Source organism: Cricetulus griseus (assembly GCF_003668045.3).
Source record: "Cricetulus griseus strain 17A/GY chromosome 1 unlocalized genomic scaffold, alternate assembly CriGri-PICRH-1.0 chr1_1, whole genome shotgun sequence".
Classification (NCBI taxonomy): domain Eukaryota; kingdom Metazoa; phylum Chordata; class Mammalia; order Rodentia; family Cricetidae; genus Cricetulus; species Cricetulus griseus.
This window is the reverse complement of record NW_023276807.1, coordinates 232,012,018-232,026,136: the sequence shown is the minus strand read 5'-3', so window position 1 is coordinate 232,026,136 and position 14,119 is coordinate 232,012,018. Positions and strand designations below refer to the sequence as shown.

The 14,119-nt window shown below is 42.9% G+C and overlaps 1 protein-coding gene across 6 annotated transcripts in view; it reads right to left on the bottom strand.

Annotated features, from left to right (window-relative positions):
- The window catches only part of Enox1 (ecto-NOX disulfide-thiol exchanger 1), a 259,391-nt gene that overhangs the window by 45,917 nt on the left and 199,355 nt on the right, over nt 1-14,119 (bottom strand). For 5 of the 6 annotated variants that reach the window (XM_035452283.1, XM_035452286.1, XM_027390099.2 and 2 more), the window contains 2 exons: nt 5,618-5,725; nt 1,754-1,810 (listed from right to left, as the gene is read on the bottom strand). In XM_035452283.1, coding sequence (XP_035308174.1) covers nt 1,754-1,810; nt 5,618-5,725 — 165 coding nt within the window. The remainder of the gene's footprint in view (nt 1-1,753; nt 1,811-5,617; nt 5,726-14,119) is intronic. The other variant, XM_035452285.1, reaches the window with a different exon arrangement.

Below are 14,119 nucleotides of genomic sequence, written 5' to 3'. Positions count from 1 at the left end.
ACTCACCAGCTCTCCATCCTATCCATTCATCAAAGATGGCCAAACCTCATAGATCCAGACAGTCACTTTCACTACCCAGCATGAAAAAACAAAATACAAAACTCCTCACACAGTAAGGCTTTCTGTGATCCTTAACTCAGTACAGTATTTTGACAAGAGAGGTGTTTGTATGTGAGTCTCTCTGTGTGTATATAAGTGTGTGTATGTGTGTGGTGTACATCCTTTACATACATGTGCAGAAGCCAGAGAAAGTATCTTCCTTCATCTAGCTTTCTTTTTTCACCTGAAGACTGGCATTTGGCTGCCCTCTCCTCCCAGGTTTTCTTGTCTTCTTTCTCCAGTGCTAGTGTTGTAGGCACACACGGCCATGCCTAGTTTTTGTTTTTGTTTTCATTTGGGTGCTGGCAATTCGAACCATTTTCTTGGGCAGGGAGCACTCTTAGCCACTGAGCCATCTCTCCTGACCCATGATGGTTTTTTTTTTTAATTTATTTATTTTTTTATTTATTAGTTCTAGTTAGGGAACAAGCTTGTTTCCCCACGATGGGTTTTAAGCGGAGCTTACCCAACCTTCTTATCAGTGAAGGCAATGAAGATTACAAAGGTCACACAGCTTGTCAAACTAGAAGGTAGTGAGTAGAAGGAGCCTGGGTTTTGAACTGTATCTCAGTCCAGCTGCCTCATTCTTTTGAACACATTACACACGTGTTCCTTCCTTCCTTAGCCAGAGTGTGAGCTCCTTGAGAGCAGACAGCATACCCGAGATTCCTCTGGAATCCCTGGCCATTCCTGCTATAACTCAGTCACCAACCACTAATAAGGTGAGCCCTCTGTTAAGCACCCTATGTCTAAGAGCGGCTGGGTAGGAATAGTAAGTAATTACAATGAGAGAGGTTTGGGCACTATGATTATTAGGCTTTGTGCGGCATATAATTAAAACAAGAGTGAACATGAGATATATAATTTCTTCTAACTCTAGCTTAATCAAGCACTCATTACCATGTCTGATTTGGTGTTGTGTGAAAAGGACTGCTTAGTAGGCATTTCCTGTGAGGAGGCTAAGCAAATACAAATACAAAACAGATATCACAAAGACTTTTGAAAGGACAAGAATAAAACCACCAAGCACACAGAGGGACAGTTCCCAGCAAGGTGTGTTACTCCACCTGAGAGCATGGAACTTCTAAGGCACAATGCTCTGGAATCTGTATAATAAGAACGGCAAGAGAAGAAGGCACAGTGCTAACCAGAATCTGGTACAGTTGTTCCTTACATAAAGAAAACAGATGGACCGTGCTACTGTTTGGAGCAGAAACCAAAGATGGGTGTACTTTTAATGGGTACGTTGGGCATAAGGAGGTGTTCTGAGACCTCTTCAGCATGTCAATCATTTGTCATCTTCACTGACAAGCAAATGTAATAGGTACAAAAGCAATAGACAACTTAGCATGCTTGGTCCTGTCCCATTTGCTCTCCCAACACATGTTGCTTTGGACAAGTAAAGGTCTCAAGCAAACTCAGTGCAATTAGAATCTTTGATGGATGTTTAAGCTGAATTTTTCATAAACAAAGGTAAATAATAATGGTGAGTGTCTATCGTGTCTTACTGTCAAAGCCTCTATTAAAACTGTTGAACAGTCCCAAGCTCCTGAGAGGCGGGCCTTCTGATTTCCTTTGTAAGTAAAGTGCCACGCCCCAGGGATTCAACCAACATCCATCAAGAAGTGCAAAAACACCAGGTTGTGGTACCTACATTTGCATCCTCGTGGCTGTGGCCATTCGTCTCCACCAAGTCCTTGGTGCCTTTTAACTGCAACATTTAAAGGAAAACAACAACAAAGAATAAGCAAGCATAGCTAGTAGCATAAAACATCCTTTTAACTCTGATGCATCTGAGGCTGTGTTTTATCAAACTTCCGAGGACAGACAGATGGAACACATAATTATAGTGAATCTTATTGAAACCCGTTTGTGAACAATATTTTACAAAGCTTGAGGGCTGGCAAAAATAAATAAAAAGGGATCTTGGTCATTATTTCTTAAGCAAGATTAGGAAGCAGTTCTATAGACATAAGACATAAAATTGGTTCTTCAGAATACTAAATGGTTTCATTTCCTGGTAGGATTGCCATTAATTTAAACCCTGCAGTATTTGCAAGTTGCTGTCAGCTAATGGATGTTATGCTAACGATCACTGGGGAGTGACAGGCTTGCAGCCCCAGAACATGCTGCAGTATTGCTGTTCACATCAGGAGGGCAGGGCGGGATGACTGATACGGCAGCTTGGGTCTTTCAAGAGAAAAACATGGAAGATTTAGACATAAAGTTAGTTTGCAAATGAGATTTTTAACAGCACTCGCACCCTGCTCAAGAGTTAACAGGTTATTGGAAATTTCAGGAAACCTTTAGAGTTGGCATTCATCCTATCCTGACTCAGAGTAGACCTGTGGTGACAGAGGGCAAAGGACAAAGAAGAGCCGGCCTGGCCCCTGGGTCACCTTTCTTCCTGGCTTGTGATGCTCAGGCAGCGATGCCGACGCCGGTACCTTTCTTTCGTGGTGAGAAAGGATTCATTAAAATTTGGAAGAAAACAAAATCATATATACCTCAATGCTTAATTCAGAACACTTGTTTTCTGTGGCTATTTGTGCATATTAAAATGAAAGAATTGCTGGGTTTTCAGGGATGTCTTCAAGTTTTGTAAGAAAATCGTGTCAAAAGAGAGACTTTGCTAAAGGCATAGTGACAGGAGGATTTGAGGGTGTAGCAGCTGACTATAGATTTAGGGCTGTTTGGCTCATTGTCATGTTAATGTTAGCCCAATTAACTACAACAAAAACTTGTTCCCTGTTTCTTAGGGCTACTTCATCAATGGTTGTATGTTTAACAATACAAGGGCATGGGGCAAAGTAGGATATATGGGAATACAAAAAGGCACAGACCACATCATCTAGCAGAGCATACAAGGAGAGACTGTAAATATTGTAATATCCTTTTGTGGCTTCAAATTTCTTATTATGGAATTATTCTTCCTCTCTCTGCTCATCTCCCTCTGTCTGGTAACTCTGTGTGCATGCCTATGTGCGTGTGCAATTAACTTAGGTTTTGTTTTTCCACAGCAGAGATACAGGACTATTTTGTACAAGGCCACTGTGACCTCACATGTTTACCAGCACACTTGCTCTCTTCCCACTTCCTGTCCACCCAGGAAATTTCTGCAGGCCCTCTCTTTGCCATGGAGGCATCTGGCCCTACTGCTTTGCCCTGAAAGCTGCTCCCTATGCCTTTGGCCTGGTGCTCACCTCCTGCAGCTAGAAAGGCACATCTTTCGAGGCCTGGGAGACAGGGGTTAGGGAATTCTCTAAGTGTAGGATGTCCTCTTCACTGCCATAAGGACAAGGGCAGGAGTCTGTGGAACTGGTGGGTCTAGGAAGCTGCCAGTCACAGGTCAGAGCTGACCAGCATAGAGGGGACTCTGTCTTCCCTGCACGAGCAAAGCCTCTGAGCATCTATCTGCTCTCAAGATCTGGACTTGTCAGGATTCCTAGCCAGGGGCAGTTGCTTTATAATAGCAAAATCCCAGAGAAGAAATATGTTTTGGTGTGTGTGTGTGTGTGTGTGTGTGTGTGTGTGTGTGTGTGTGTGTGTGTGTGTGTTGGGGTGTTTTCGAAGGCCATTATCTATGATGGCATGAAAAAGAACCTCTCACTTGTAGTTACTCTATACAAATCCCAGGAAAGCCTCATGAGGTGCTCAGGCATGTGGGAGGGGCAGCAGGGGAGGGGTCTGCAGGCTAACTGCTGAGCAATAAGATAGGCAGATACCTCTGGCTTCTGTGTATCCCTAGCCTCCTTGGGCTCAGATATTCTTGGTGCCTTCACATGAAAAAAGCCATTCATGTCACATTACTGCTGCAGATGGAGAACGCCCCTCCCACCTGTTTTCCCTCCGTTATACTTTGTAGGTCTTTTGCAATTTTGCTTGTCATTAGTTCTTTTCACAGTCTCTCCTCCCCCTCTCTAAAAGTGGACTGTGATGCTCCACCAATGGCTGGGCATGTGCTTTGCGTTTTTAAAAACACACCCCAGCAAGTCCCCTTGATAAGTTCTGCACAGCTCCTCTCTTTTGATAAGTAGGTTTGACTTTTAATCAGAGTACAGGATTTGATTCATCTAGAAAAATGAGAAATATGTGACAACCATTCCAGTAAACACTATCTATAACACAAAAACAAGCCCCCAACTCAAAATTACAAAGCCCCCCTAATCCAAGCAACAGAAAACCACCACGGAAACCACTGCAATCACAAAGCTCTGTGGGGTTCTGGTTAAATATGAACTTTGCTTTAATAATGTCACAGGGAGGGTGACAGTGCCATTACACATCCTAGGAATGAGGCCACTGTGGACTTCATTAGCCAGAGTTTTCAGCTCCAACTAACATACCCTGACCCTTGGCAGATTCAGCCTCTGGGTGTTATTGAACTAACAGTTGTATGTATAAAGCTTTTCCCTCCAAATCCAGGCATCTTTTTCACTATTTAAAATCCCCTTCCTCTCACAAGGTGATTCTGCTTCCAGAGAAGACTGACTAAATATATTCTTAAAATTTTAAGTCAATTGTGAAGTGGCTGAGTCACTGCTAACTAACTCCTGGCCCCCCAACTATTGTTTTTCAAGACCCAATTTCTCTGTCCTGGAATTCACTCTGTAGACCAAGCTGGCCTTGAACTCAGATCTGCCTGCCTCCTAGTGCTGGGATGAAAGACATGTGCCACCACCGCCAGGCCAAAAGGGTATTTATATGGCACAAATAAAGTTTGTATAAGAATATTTGAGTAGAAATTTTAAAACAATGTATATTTTGGTTAAAGAGGGTTGGGCTTGCTATCTGTGTTTCCTGACATACCTTATTAGCATTCCTTACATGTTGCCTGAAAACCAAGACCAGAAATGGGAAAGTACTTCCAGGGCACTCAGGCTTCTTCAGCAGGTACAATGGGGCTTGGATTTCACTCTGCTGAGCCATCTTCTGCTACAGGGACAATACTTCCCCGTGCACTGATCAACACCAGGCTGTGCTTCTTTATCAGAGCTGGAAGGAAGCGATCAGCTTCCCAGACTGCAAATGGAAATTCCCAGACTGCAAATGGAAATTCCGTGGCTCACCAGGATCAGACAAGTGGCCGGACACACAGTAAAGATACATTATTAATGTCTCTCTGTATCACCTCCCTTTTAGTCTTACCTCTGTAGGAGCATCATGGATTATGTTAAACTAATTTCCCTTGCGCTTAGACTGAAGGGAAACCAGCAGCTTACTTTGAAACATGGCTTCCCTTCCAATAGTTTAAAATGGTATCAAAAATCTTTTGTCTTCTGGAAGAAACAGTAACAAAACTTAGGTGGGCTGGGATCGTCAGAGGTGATAGGAGGGGTGAGGGCAGAGCGGTTGAGAATGCCATTATAAATCCCACAGGGCAGAACTGCTAGGAGTTGTGACCCAGGGCTGGATCAGCCTCCAGCAGGTTTCCTTGAGTTCTGTTTGTGTGTGTGACAGTGTGTGTCTGCAGTGTCTGAACTGGTTCCGGGATCCGTGCAGAGTTTTGCTCACTTACTTGTTCTTGGAGGACTTTTAGCAATGCTTGTGTGTGAGACTGCTCCTCTTTTGCTTGCTCCAATTCAGACTTCTTGTTGTTCAGCTCCTCCTGGATGGCCAGCAATTGCTGCAAAAATCAATGGATAGTTATTGTAAAGGGGAAGATGGTCCAAATATCCTCCAAATAGTAAGAGTTTTGTTTGTTTTTAAGCACAAAAGCTTCACCCAGACACCAGCTATTTTGTTGTTGTTGTTTTTCAAGATAGCATTTCTCTGTGGCGCTTTAAAGTCTATCCTGGAACTCGCTCTGTAGACTAGGTTGGCCTCAAACTCAGATCTGCCTGCTTCTGCCTTCTGAGTGCTAGGATTAAAAGCATGTGCCACCACCACCTGGCCACCAGCTCATTTTTTTATAACAGGTTTCCCCACAAACAGTAAGGAAGGAAGGAACATTGAAGTTTCAGACACAGAAGAAGCTGTCTATGATACTGACATTTAATATCTGTGAAGATACCATTATATTCCTCTGACCAATGAGTATCTGTAAAAATCATAGAATCATGTTTATAAAACAAACTGACATATGAAGAATAAGGGGCTGGAGAGATGGCTGACAAGTTAAGACCTAGGTTTTGTTTCCAGAACCCACAGAGCAGAAGGTAACAGTAACTAAAGTTCCAGGGAAGTCAATGCTCTTTCCTGGCTTCCATGAGTGTCGGCACACACATACATACAGACAAAATAAATCTTTGAAAAAAGAAGCTAAAAATTAAAACACAGCCTACCCTCTCAGTTTTACTTGATTTCTATACCATACAGCTATTTCCCCCATGTGGCAGGGACCACAAAAGCCCTTTCTACTTTCTCTGTTATGACGGAGATGTTTTATTGGATCAGCAGGATGGAAGCCCAACTGCAATCCATATATCAGCTGAGAAAACTGCTGATATAAGCTGTCAAAACACTAAGCTATGGCCTACACCACAATTTTCAAGCAGGGCCACTGAAGGGATTTTGTAAGCCTCGAGCTTCCCTTGCCCTATCCATTGTAACTCATCTGGAGGCTTACCTCATCTGCCCGAAGCCCAGGACCACCCTGCACTGACTCTTCGAGGTTAATGCGATACAGGCTAGGGAATACATTCAAGAGCTGCCAATCGGGCCCTGAAAATAGCGATGTCTAGTCAAAGCCTCTTGATGACAAAGGACCAGTTTGAAAACACAGAAGAGTGTATTTTCCTGCTGTGGTACATAACTAATGCCTCTTGGGGGATGTGAAGGTGTAGTGTGTTCCTGCTGTGAAGGGGCTGACTAGAGCATCAGGCTATAGAACAGCTGGCCAGTAGCTAACCACAGAGTCCAAGGGAACCCTCATGCTGGATTTCCCATGCTTATGGACACCACTCAGAAGGACTTCACTGAATCTTCAATTCTACCCCGTTTAGTGGCGCTGGGCATGGGAAGTGCTCACAAAAACTAAACCAAAACAAACTGAAAAAAAGTTATGCACACCACCCCAATACACACACACACACACACACACACACACACACACACACCCTTCCCCTGACCTTACATTAAAGCCTCCATATGGTCTCATTCTTCCATGGAATTGTACTTTTAAACAAAATTCTTGCTTTTAGTCCCATTCCCTTTCCTTCTAGTGTATAGACAATCACTTTAATGCTTATAATGTCTGAATTTTGTTTTGGGTGGGGTTTTGAGACAGGGTTTCTCTGTGTAGCTTTGGAGGCTGTCCTGGCACTCGCTCTGGAGACCAGGCTGGTCTTGAACTCACAGAGATCCGCCTGCCTCTGCCTCCCGAGTGCTGGGATTAAAGGCGTGGACCACCAAACCCCGGCCCTGAATTTTTGTTTGAACTTACTTTTTTTCTGAAACACATACACTGCTGATATTTTGCATGTATTCTTCTGAAATACTGCCATGTTTCTTACTGTTTACTATATTTTCAATATGGTTTACATTTTTCAGATCCACCCATGTTGACATTTTGCACTGCATCTATGGGGTACATGGACCCAACTTACCCAGTCTGCCCTTCCAAGGAAGAATCAGCACCTCCAGTTTCTCCAGTCTGCACAAGACCACAGTGGAAAGTACCAGCACAGACACTCATCTAGCCAGGAAACTTCTAGGTCAAGGGTATGCTAGCATGTGGAAGCTGACCTACAGGATTACCGTGCAGAAATACTTGCCCTCCCCACATACAGAAGAAAAACTTTAGTCAAGCTTCTCATTTTAGTCAGTAAGAGGATCTACAGGTTCTTCATGGTAGCAAGGGAGTAAAATCCCGAGTGGCTGTGTATTGTTTGACATGGGCATGGTCATGTCAAGGATTCCAATGTCTCAGAACCATGGGAACGGTAAAGCCTTCCCCTGTTGAGGCTCAGAGGGATGGCAAAACATTCCATGGGGCTCTGTGTGGATGCTGACAGTGTGTGCAGAAAATGTCCAATGTAGCTTTCCCGAGCCCAGGATGTTTACAGTCTGAAGCCTATTCCCCTGTAGGTCTCTCCTATGGAGATTAGATAACCCCCGACTCCATATTCAGCTGTATATAATCAACCCCGCCTCCTTGTTCGGCTGTGTATAATAACCCCGCCTCCTTGTTCAGCTGTGTATAATAACCCCGCCTCCTTGTTCGGCTGTGTATAATAACCCCGCCTCCTTGTTCGGCTGTGTATAATAACCCCGCCTCCTTGTTCGGCTGTGTATAATAACCCCGCCTCCTTGTTCGGCTGTGTATAATAACCCCGCCTTCTTGTTCAGCTGTGTATAATAACCCCGCCTCCTTGTTCGGCTGTATATAACTCCGCCTCCTTGTTCAGCTGTGTATAATAACCCCGCCTCCTTGTTCGGCTGTTGTATAATAACCCCGCCTCCTTGTTCAGCTGGGGTGCTGCAGCTTCTCTGAGAGCCAGTGATCCCATGTGATCCCAGCTTTTCTCCATGTCCCTGTGTTTATCTTTTCTTTATTCACTCCCCATTCCAGTCAGGTCAACCCCTGAAGCCACTTAGGATATAGCCCTTCATTTTTAAAAATGCCCATTTTTCTATTCCCCTGTGACTACGAGTAGCTCACTGGATGCTTTCAAGTTCTGAATTTTATTTATGTTTCTTAAAAGAATAGTCAAGGACAAATGGGTCTTCATTCCTCCTACATGCCAATAATACCTGAGAGTATTAAAAACAGCTTTCTGGGGCCTACAGAAGCCCAGTTAACTCCAATGACTAGAGGTGGGAACCAGGCACTGGTTACTTTCCTAAGCCTCTGCAGATAACACTAATGAGTAGCTGGGGACAGGAATCACTATTACCTACAATGCAATTTACTCCTCAATGACCACAATGTGATTCCAGTCCCTAGCACTGCATTCCAACTGCTCTGATGTTGCCAGCTTTTCTTCTCTCCACGTGCTCTCTGCAGTGACCCTATTTGTGCCCATGGCTTTAGCTTGCATACTATGTATGCTGGCATTTTACAAATTTACAAAGCTGGTCTAACTGTTAGGCTCTTTCTTTCAGTATGCACAAGCCTCATAGCTAAGTACGTTTCAAACTGTGCCTGTTAACAGATACCCTGCCTACCTGTCAACCACTCCTCTCCTCCTCCACGGGTATCCTCCTTACAACTCTTCCTGTTCTGTTACTTACCCTAGCCTTGCTCTCACTGATGCCACCAGGTCCTGTCTGGATGCTGCCCATCCCTCTGACATCCATTCTGCAACTCCACAAGAATTAAAAGGCTCCCTGGATTACGGACACTGTAAATTCCTTGGCCTCTGAATCCCTGTCCAGGTCAATCAACACAGTTAAATACAATAGCTTTGTGTCTTGGTTAGGGTTTCTCTTACTGTGATGAAACACCATGAAAAAACAAAACAAAACAAAACAAAACAAAACAAAAAAAACAACAACAACAACAAAAAAAACCAACTTGGAGAGGAAAGGGCTTATTTGGCTTACACTTCCACATCGCTGTTCATCACTGAAGGAAGTCAGGACAGGAACTCAAACAGGGCAGGAACCTGGAGGCAGAAGCTGATGCAGAGGCCACGGAGGAGTGGGGCTTACTGGCTTGCAGCTCATGGCTTCTTCAGCCTGTTTCCTTGTAGAACCCAGGACCATCAGCCCAGGGATGGCACCGCCCATCAGTCACTAATTAAGAAAATTCCTTACAGCTGGATCTCATGGAGGTATTTTTCTCACCTGAGTTTCTCTCCAGATAGCTCTAGCTTGTGTCAAGTTGGCATAGAACACCAGTATACCTTGAATTCTTCTTGGAGACATCTTTTAATCACCAAAACAACATGAGTTGATCAGCCATCTCTGTTTCCAAAGCACTTGTCCTTGTGTCACATTTTATATCCATGCCCTCAAATAGATGACTTCTGTCAAGGCTAAAGTCAATAACTCAGCTCATCCAGTATACAGTAGTAGCTAATAAATGAGTAAATGAATGGAAAGATGAATGGGTGCTTGCTCTAATTTTCTACTTCTATGCAATTAAACTATGATTCCACAAAGAAAAGCAACAAAAACTATTCAATGCTCCCTCATGGGGTAATTTATTGTTCTAGGCATCTGAATATATATATATATATATATATATATATATATATATATATATATATATATATGGAGAATTATGGCTCCATTTGACATATTTGATTCATGACTCTGGAAGTTCTAGCTATCCTTAATCTGAAGGATATTTCCTGAAAGGTTAAATAATTCAAATCAATGGGTTTATAATTATGTTATTTATTCCCCATGTCCCACTCACTTCCACTGGAGGAAAAAATAAAACCAGTACCCTTAGAGTGTTTTGTGCATTCTATAAAATTAATGCTTTCTTTGGTTTACAAAGTATAAACTGGAGAATCTAATATTTATGTATTCAAAAACAGTGGTGAGTCAAACTGCTATCCTTCATTTGACGAGGCACCCTATAAAAAAGTGAGATAGTTTACAACTAGACAATTTAAGTCAGCTTTTCTGGTCCTTTTCATTGAAATTTATGAGACTGTGTAATATTCTTTCTAGTTTGAATTTTTAAGTACCAACGTGCCTCAATTACAGTCGTTCACAGGCAGCTAGAACTTAATCAGAAGTGTCTCCCGCTTGGATTGGCTGACTGCAGCACAATTTTAATTTAACATTTGAGAGTGTGGCATTAAACAGATGCACTATTACATTCTTGGGTGGTTACAACTGAGTGTGTTCCAATTAGACAATTATCCATATGTCAATCAAGTGGAAACACTCTGGCGGACAACACCAGGTAAATAAATGCTGCACCTGACATGGCTTGATATTTCTAGGCCATGGATTTAATAAGATCGTTTGTAATGCTCTTGGGGGATGGAGGCTTTGGTGTGCAATGGGTCTTCCTTTCTAACCAATTCAAAAAGCATTATAAATGCTATTTGGAGCCCTAGAATAAGTGAGATCACATTTCCATTTTTTATTTTTTATTTCCTTACACAGAGGGGAGAATCACAGGCACATGGACGTCATGTACCTAAGGTCTCACTGTCTGGGAGAGACCTACTACTTGCACAGTTTTCTTACCTAAAACTGCAATTTCTACCTTGGCAACCATGGTGCACCATCAATTTTAAATGGAAATCAGAACATGCCAGACTTAGACTCCTCCTAGCAATGACCTAAACTTAGGCATTCATCATTCCCTCTTAGGAATGAGCCTGTGGGAGATGTTATTGTGAGCACTTCTATGAGCTGTACGGTGGGCTGAGCTTTCCTTTCAAAACTGCAAAGCTTTCCTTGTGTTTTACTTTCCCAAATCTTGTAATTTTGCAGCCAAAATAATGTTAGCATAACGTTATAAGGCTAGAGCCAAATGGAGTCAAATATGACAAGGTATGTAGCTTGTATGAAGCAGACCAACACCATTGCACTGGAAATGGTTACTTGAAGTGCTGAGAACTCAGGACTGGCTGGCAGCCTTCAGAGTGCCTGGGGGATAGAGGTGGTGGATGTCATAAGATGGAGAAGACCTTGAAATACAATGCTGATTTTGTGCCTTCCATGGTGGCAGGAGTGAACATTCTTTCTAAATGTAAATTGGTGACCTCATGACACCATCTGGAGCTCTAGTGAGAGAGACTGACACACTGGCTCACTCTCCCTGTCTCCCTCTCTCTTGTCTTTGCTTCAGGCTATCACCAAGGCTTAGCTCCACGTTCAGTCCTAAAACATTCTGTTAATACCTATTCCTTCAACCAACCCTGGACTTCCTACTGGGCTAGATAACATGGAGGATACAGAAAACAACAACAAAAACAGGGACTCCATCTTCAAAATGCCAGGTCACAAGGATGTTAATACAAACACAGTAACTAACTTGGGAAAACACAATGTACTCTAATAATGACTATGGCCAGTGTACTTTACAGAGGAGCTCTTGGGTGATCAGATTCAAAGTCAGTAGAACAGGCTCATGGACTTGCCTTTGAATCACTTGTTCCTCTAGAACCGAGAGACTCAATCTTTGAATCCATGGAATGTCACGAATTGAAACGCAACGCATCAAGTATAGAGTGGTATTGTGGTATAATCATCAGGCTATACCCTGGAGGAGGACATGGGAAGTCTGGGTGTGGAGTAGGTTTGTGTGCTGGGATTATTTCTTTGTTTACAGAAGTGTTTCCTTTATGAGACTGTTGTATGCAACATATACTCAGAACTGTAATATTGTTAATGAACTGTTCATTAACTAGTACGAAGTCACCCCTTTTACACCTATTCTGAATGATTTTGGTTTGAGGCCTACTTTGTTAGCTTTTAGAACAATGACTCATGCTTATTTTCTAGCTCTATTTGCTTAAGATGTATTTTCCCATAGTTTCCGCTCTAAGTCTGCAATTGTGTTTGATGTTACGTTGCATTTCTTGGAGGCAAAAAAATAGAGCTATGTTTTTCTTTAAAAATCAAATCAGCTGGTCTTTGTTTTTTGAAGTTATTATTAAAAGGTAATAAATACCTTTTAATAATAAAATATATATATATATATATATATGAACCAATAAATACCTTTCATTCATATATATATATATATATGAAACTCAACATGTTCAGTCATTTTGGCTCAGCTTTAACAAAATTATTCTACCTTCACAAATTTTCTATAAATCCGGTGCTCCAGTCAGTGGGGCAGGCCTTGAAGGCCAGTAGAATATCAGTTAAGGAAGTGAGGCCAGGAATTTCCTGGAGGAATGTCCACCCCAGGCCATGGTGGGTATGACTGGATGGTCCACTGGAGCAGCACTTTGAATGGCTGTGAGCATCCAGCTCTGCTGTGTTGACATGCCTTGTCTCCAACCTGATTTCTTCAATTATTTCAGCCTGCAACACAATGTACATGGGGCCAGCTCTGTCAGTGTGTTGACCTGCTCTAGTTCTGAAATGTAAGCACACACTCCTTAACTCCATCCTTAACACTCCTTAACTCCATCCTTCTGGACACAACTGGGGCCCTCCGGAAGCTCTACCTCTTTGTTCTGCTTTGGTTCTCACTGACACTGAGTTTGTTGAGGAATGCCAACTTTAGGCCCTCTGAGGAGGGCAGTTCATGTGAGTTTTTTTATTTTTATTTTATTTTTTTAACCCTATGCCTGAAAATCCCAAGCTAGGCTCCAACTGGAAGGAAAAGTTGAGATGTTGAATTCAAGCACATATGCTCACAACCTAAGAGCAAGGCTACCACCTAAACATAAGCATGTGGAGTTGTGATTCTGACAAAGGCAGGAAACGTGGCTCAAGGGGAAGATCAGCATTTACTACCCAGTACCTGCAAAGCAGGGAGAGACGGAACTAGCTGGAATTTTCTCATTGCAAGAGGCGGTAAGACTACAGAAGATCTATTCTTGTTGGAAATGTCATCTGTTCCCACCTGGGGATGAAATGCACTTCAATTTACATCAGGTTGAGGGGAACCAAGCTGGCCCTTGTATCAATCCTGGCACCTCCCTTCCTCTGCCTCTGGCAGGGTGACCCCTGGGGGAGGGACATCTCCTGCAGAGAACTCCTCATTCAGATGACTGATAACAGGAATGCTGGATCTTAGAAATGAAATTGTGTTCAGGGCTAATATCCTATTACACCAGGCTATACATATTTAATTCCTTGGGTCTTTCCTCATAAATCAATCCCTCCAGGCCCTTAATCTCGTCAATATCTTTCCTGATATTGAATTTTAAATGCCATTCTCATTGCTAGGCAGAAAGGCAATCTCTTCTTGATGGGAATAGGCTTCTTTTACAGCCCAGGGTTGCCTGAAGCATGGTCCTAACCTCTGACCCTCCTATTAAAACCCTAATGCCAGAGCTGAATGGCTAGGGGGATTATCCCTTGAGGGATCACGATGGTGAACCTGGGGGCAAGTTTACTGGTACCCTGGCTGCTCTGGACAGCTAGGGAGAATAGTGAGAAAGCAGAATTAGGTTTGGGTTCTTATGGGGGTGGGTCTGAAACACAA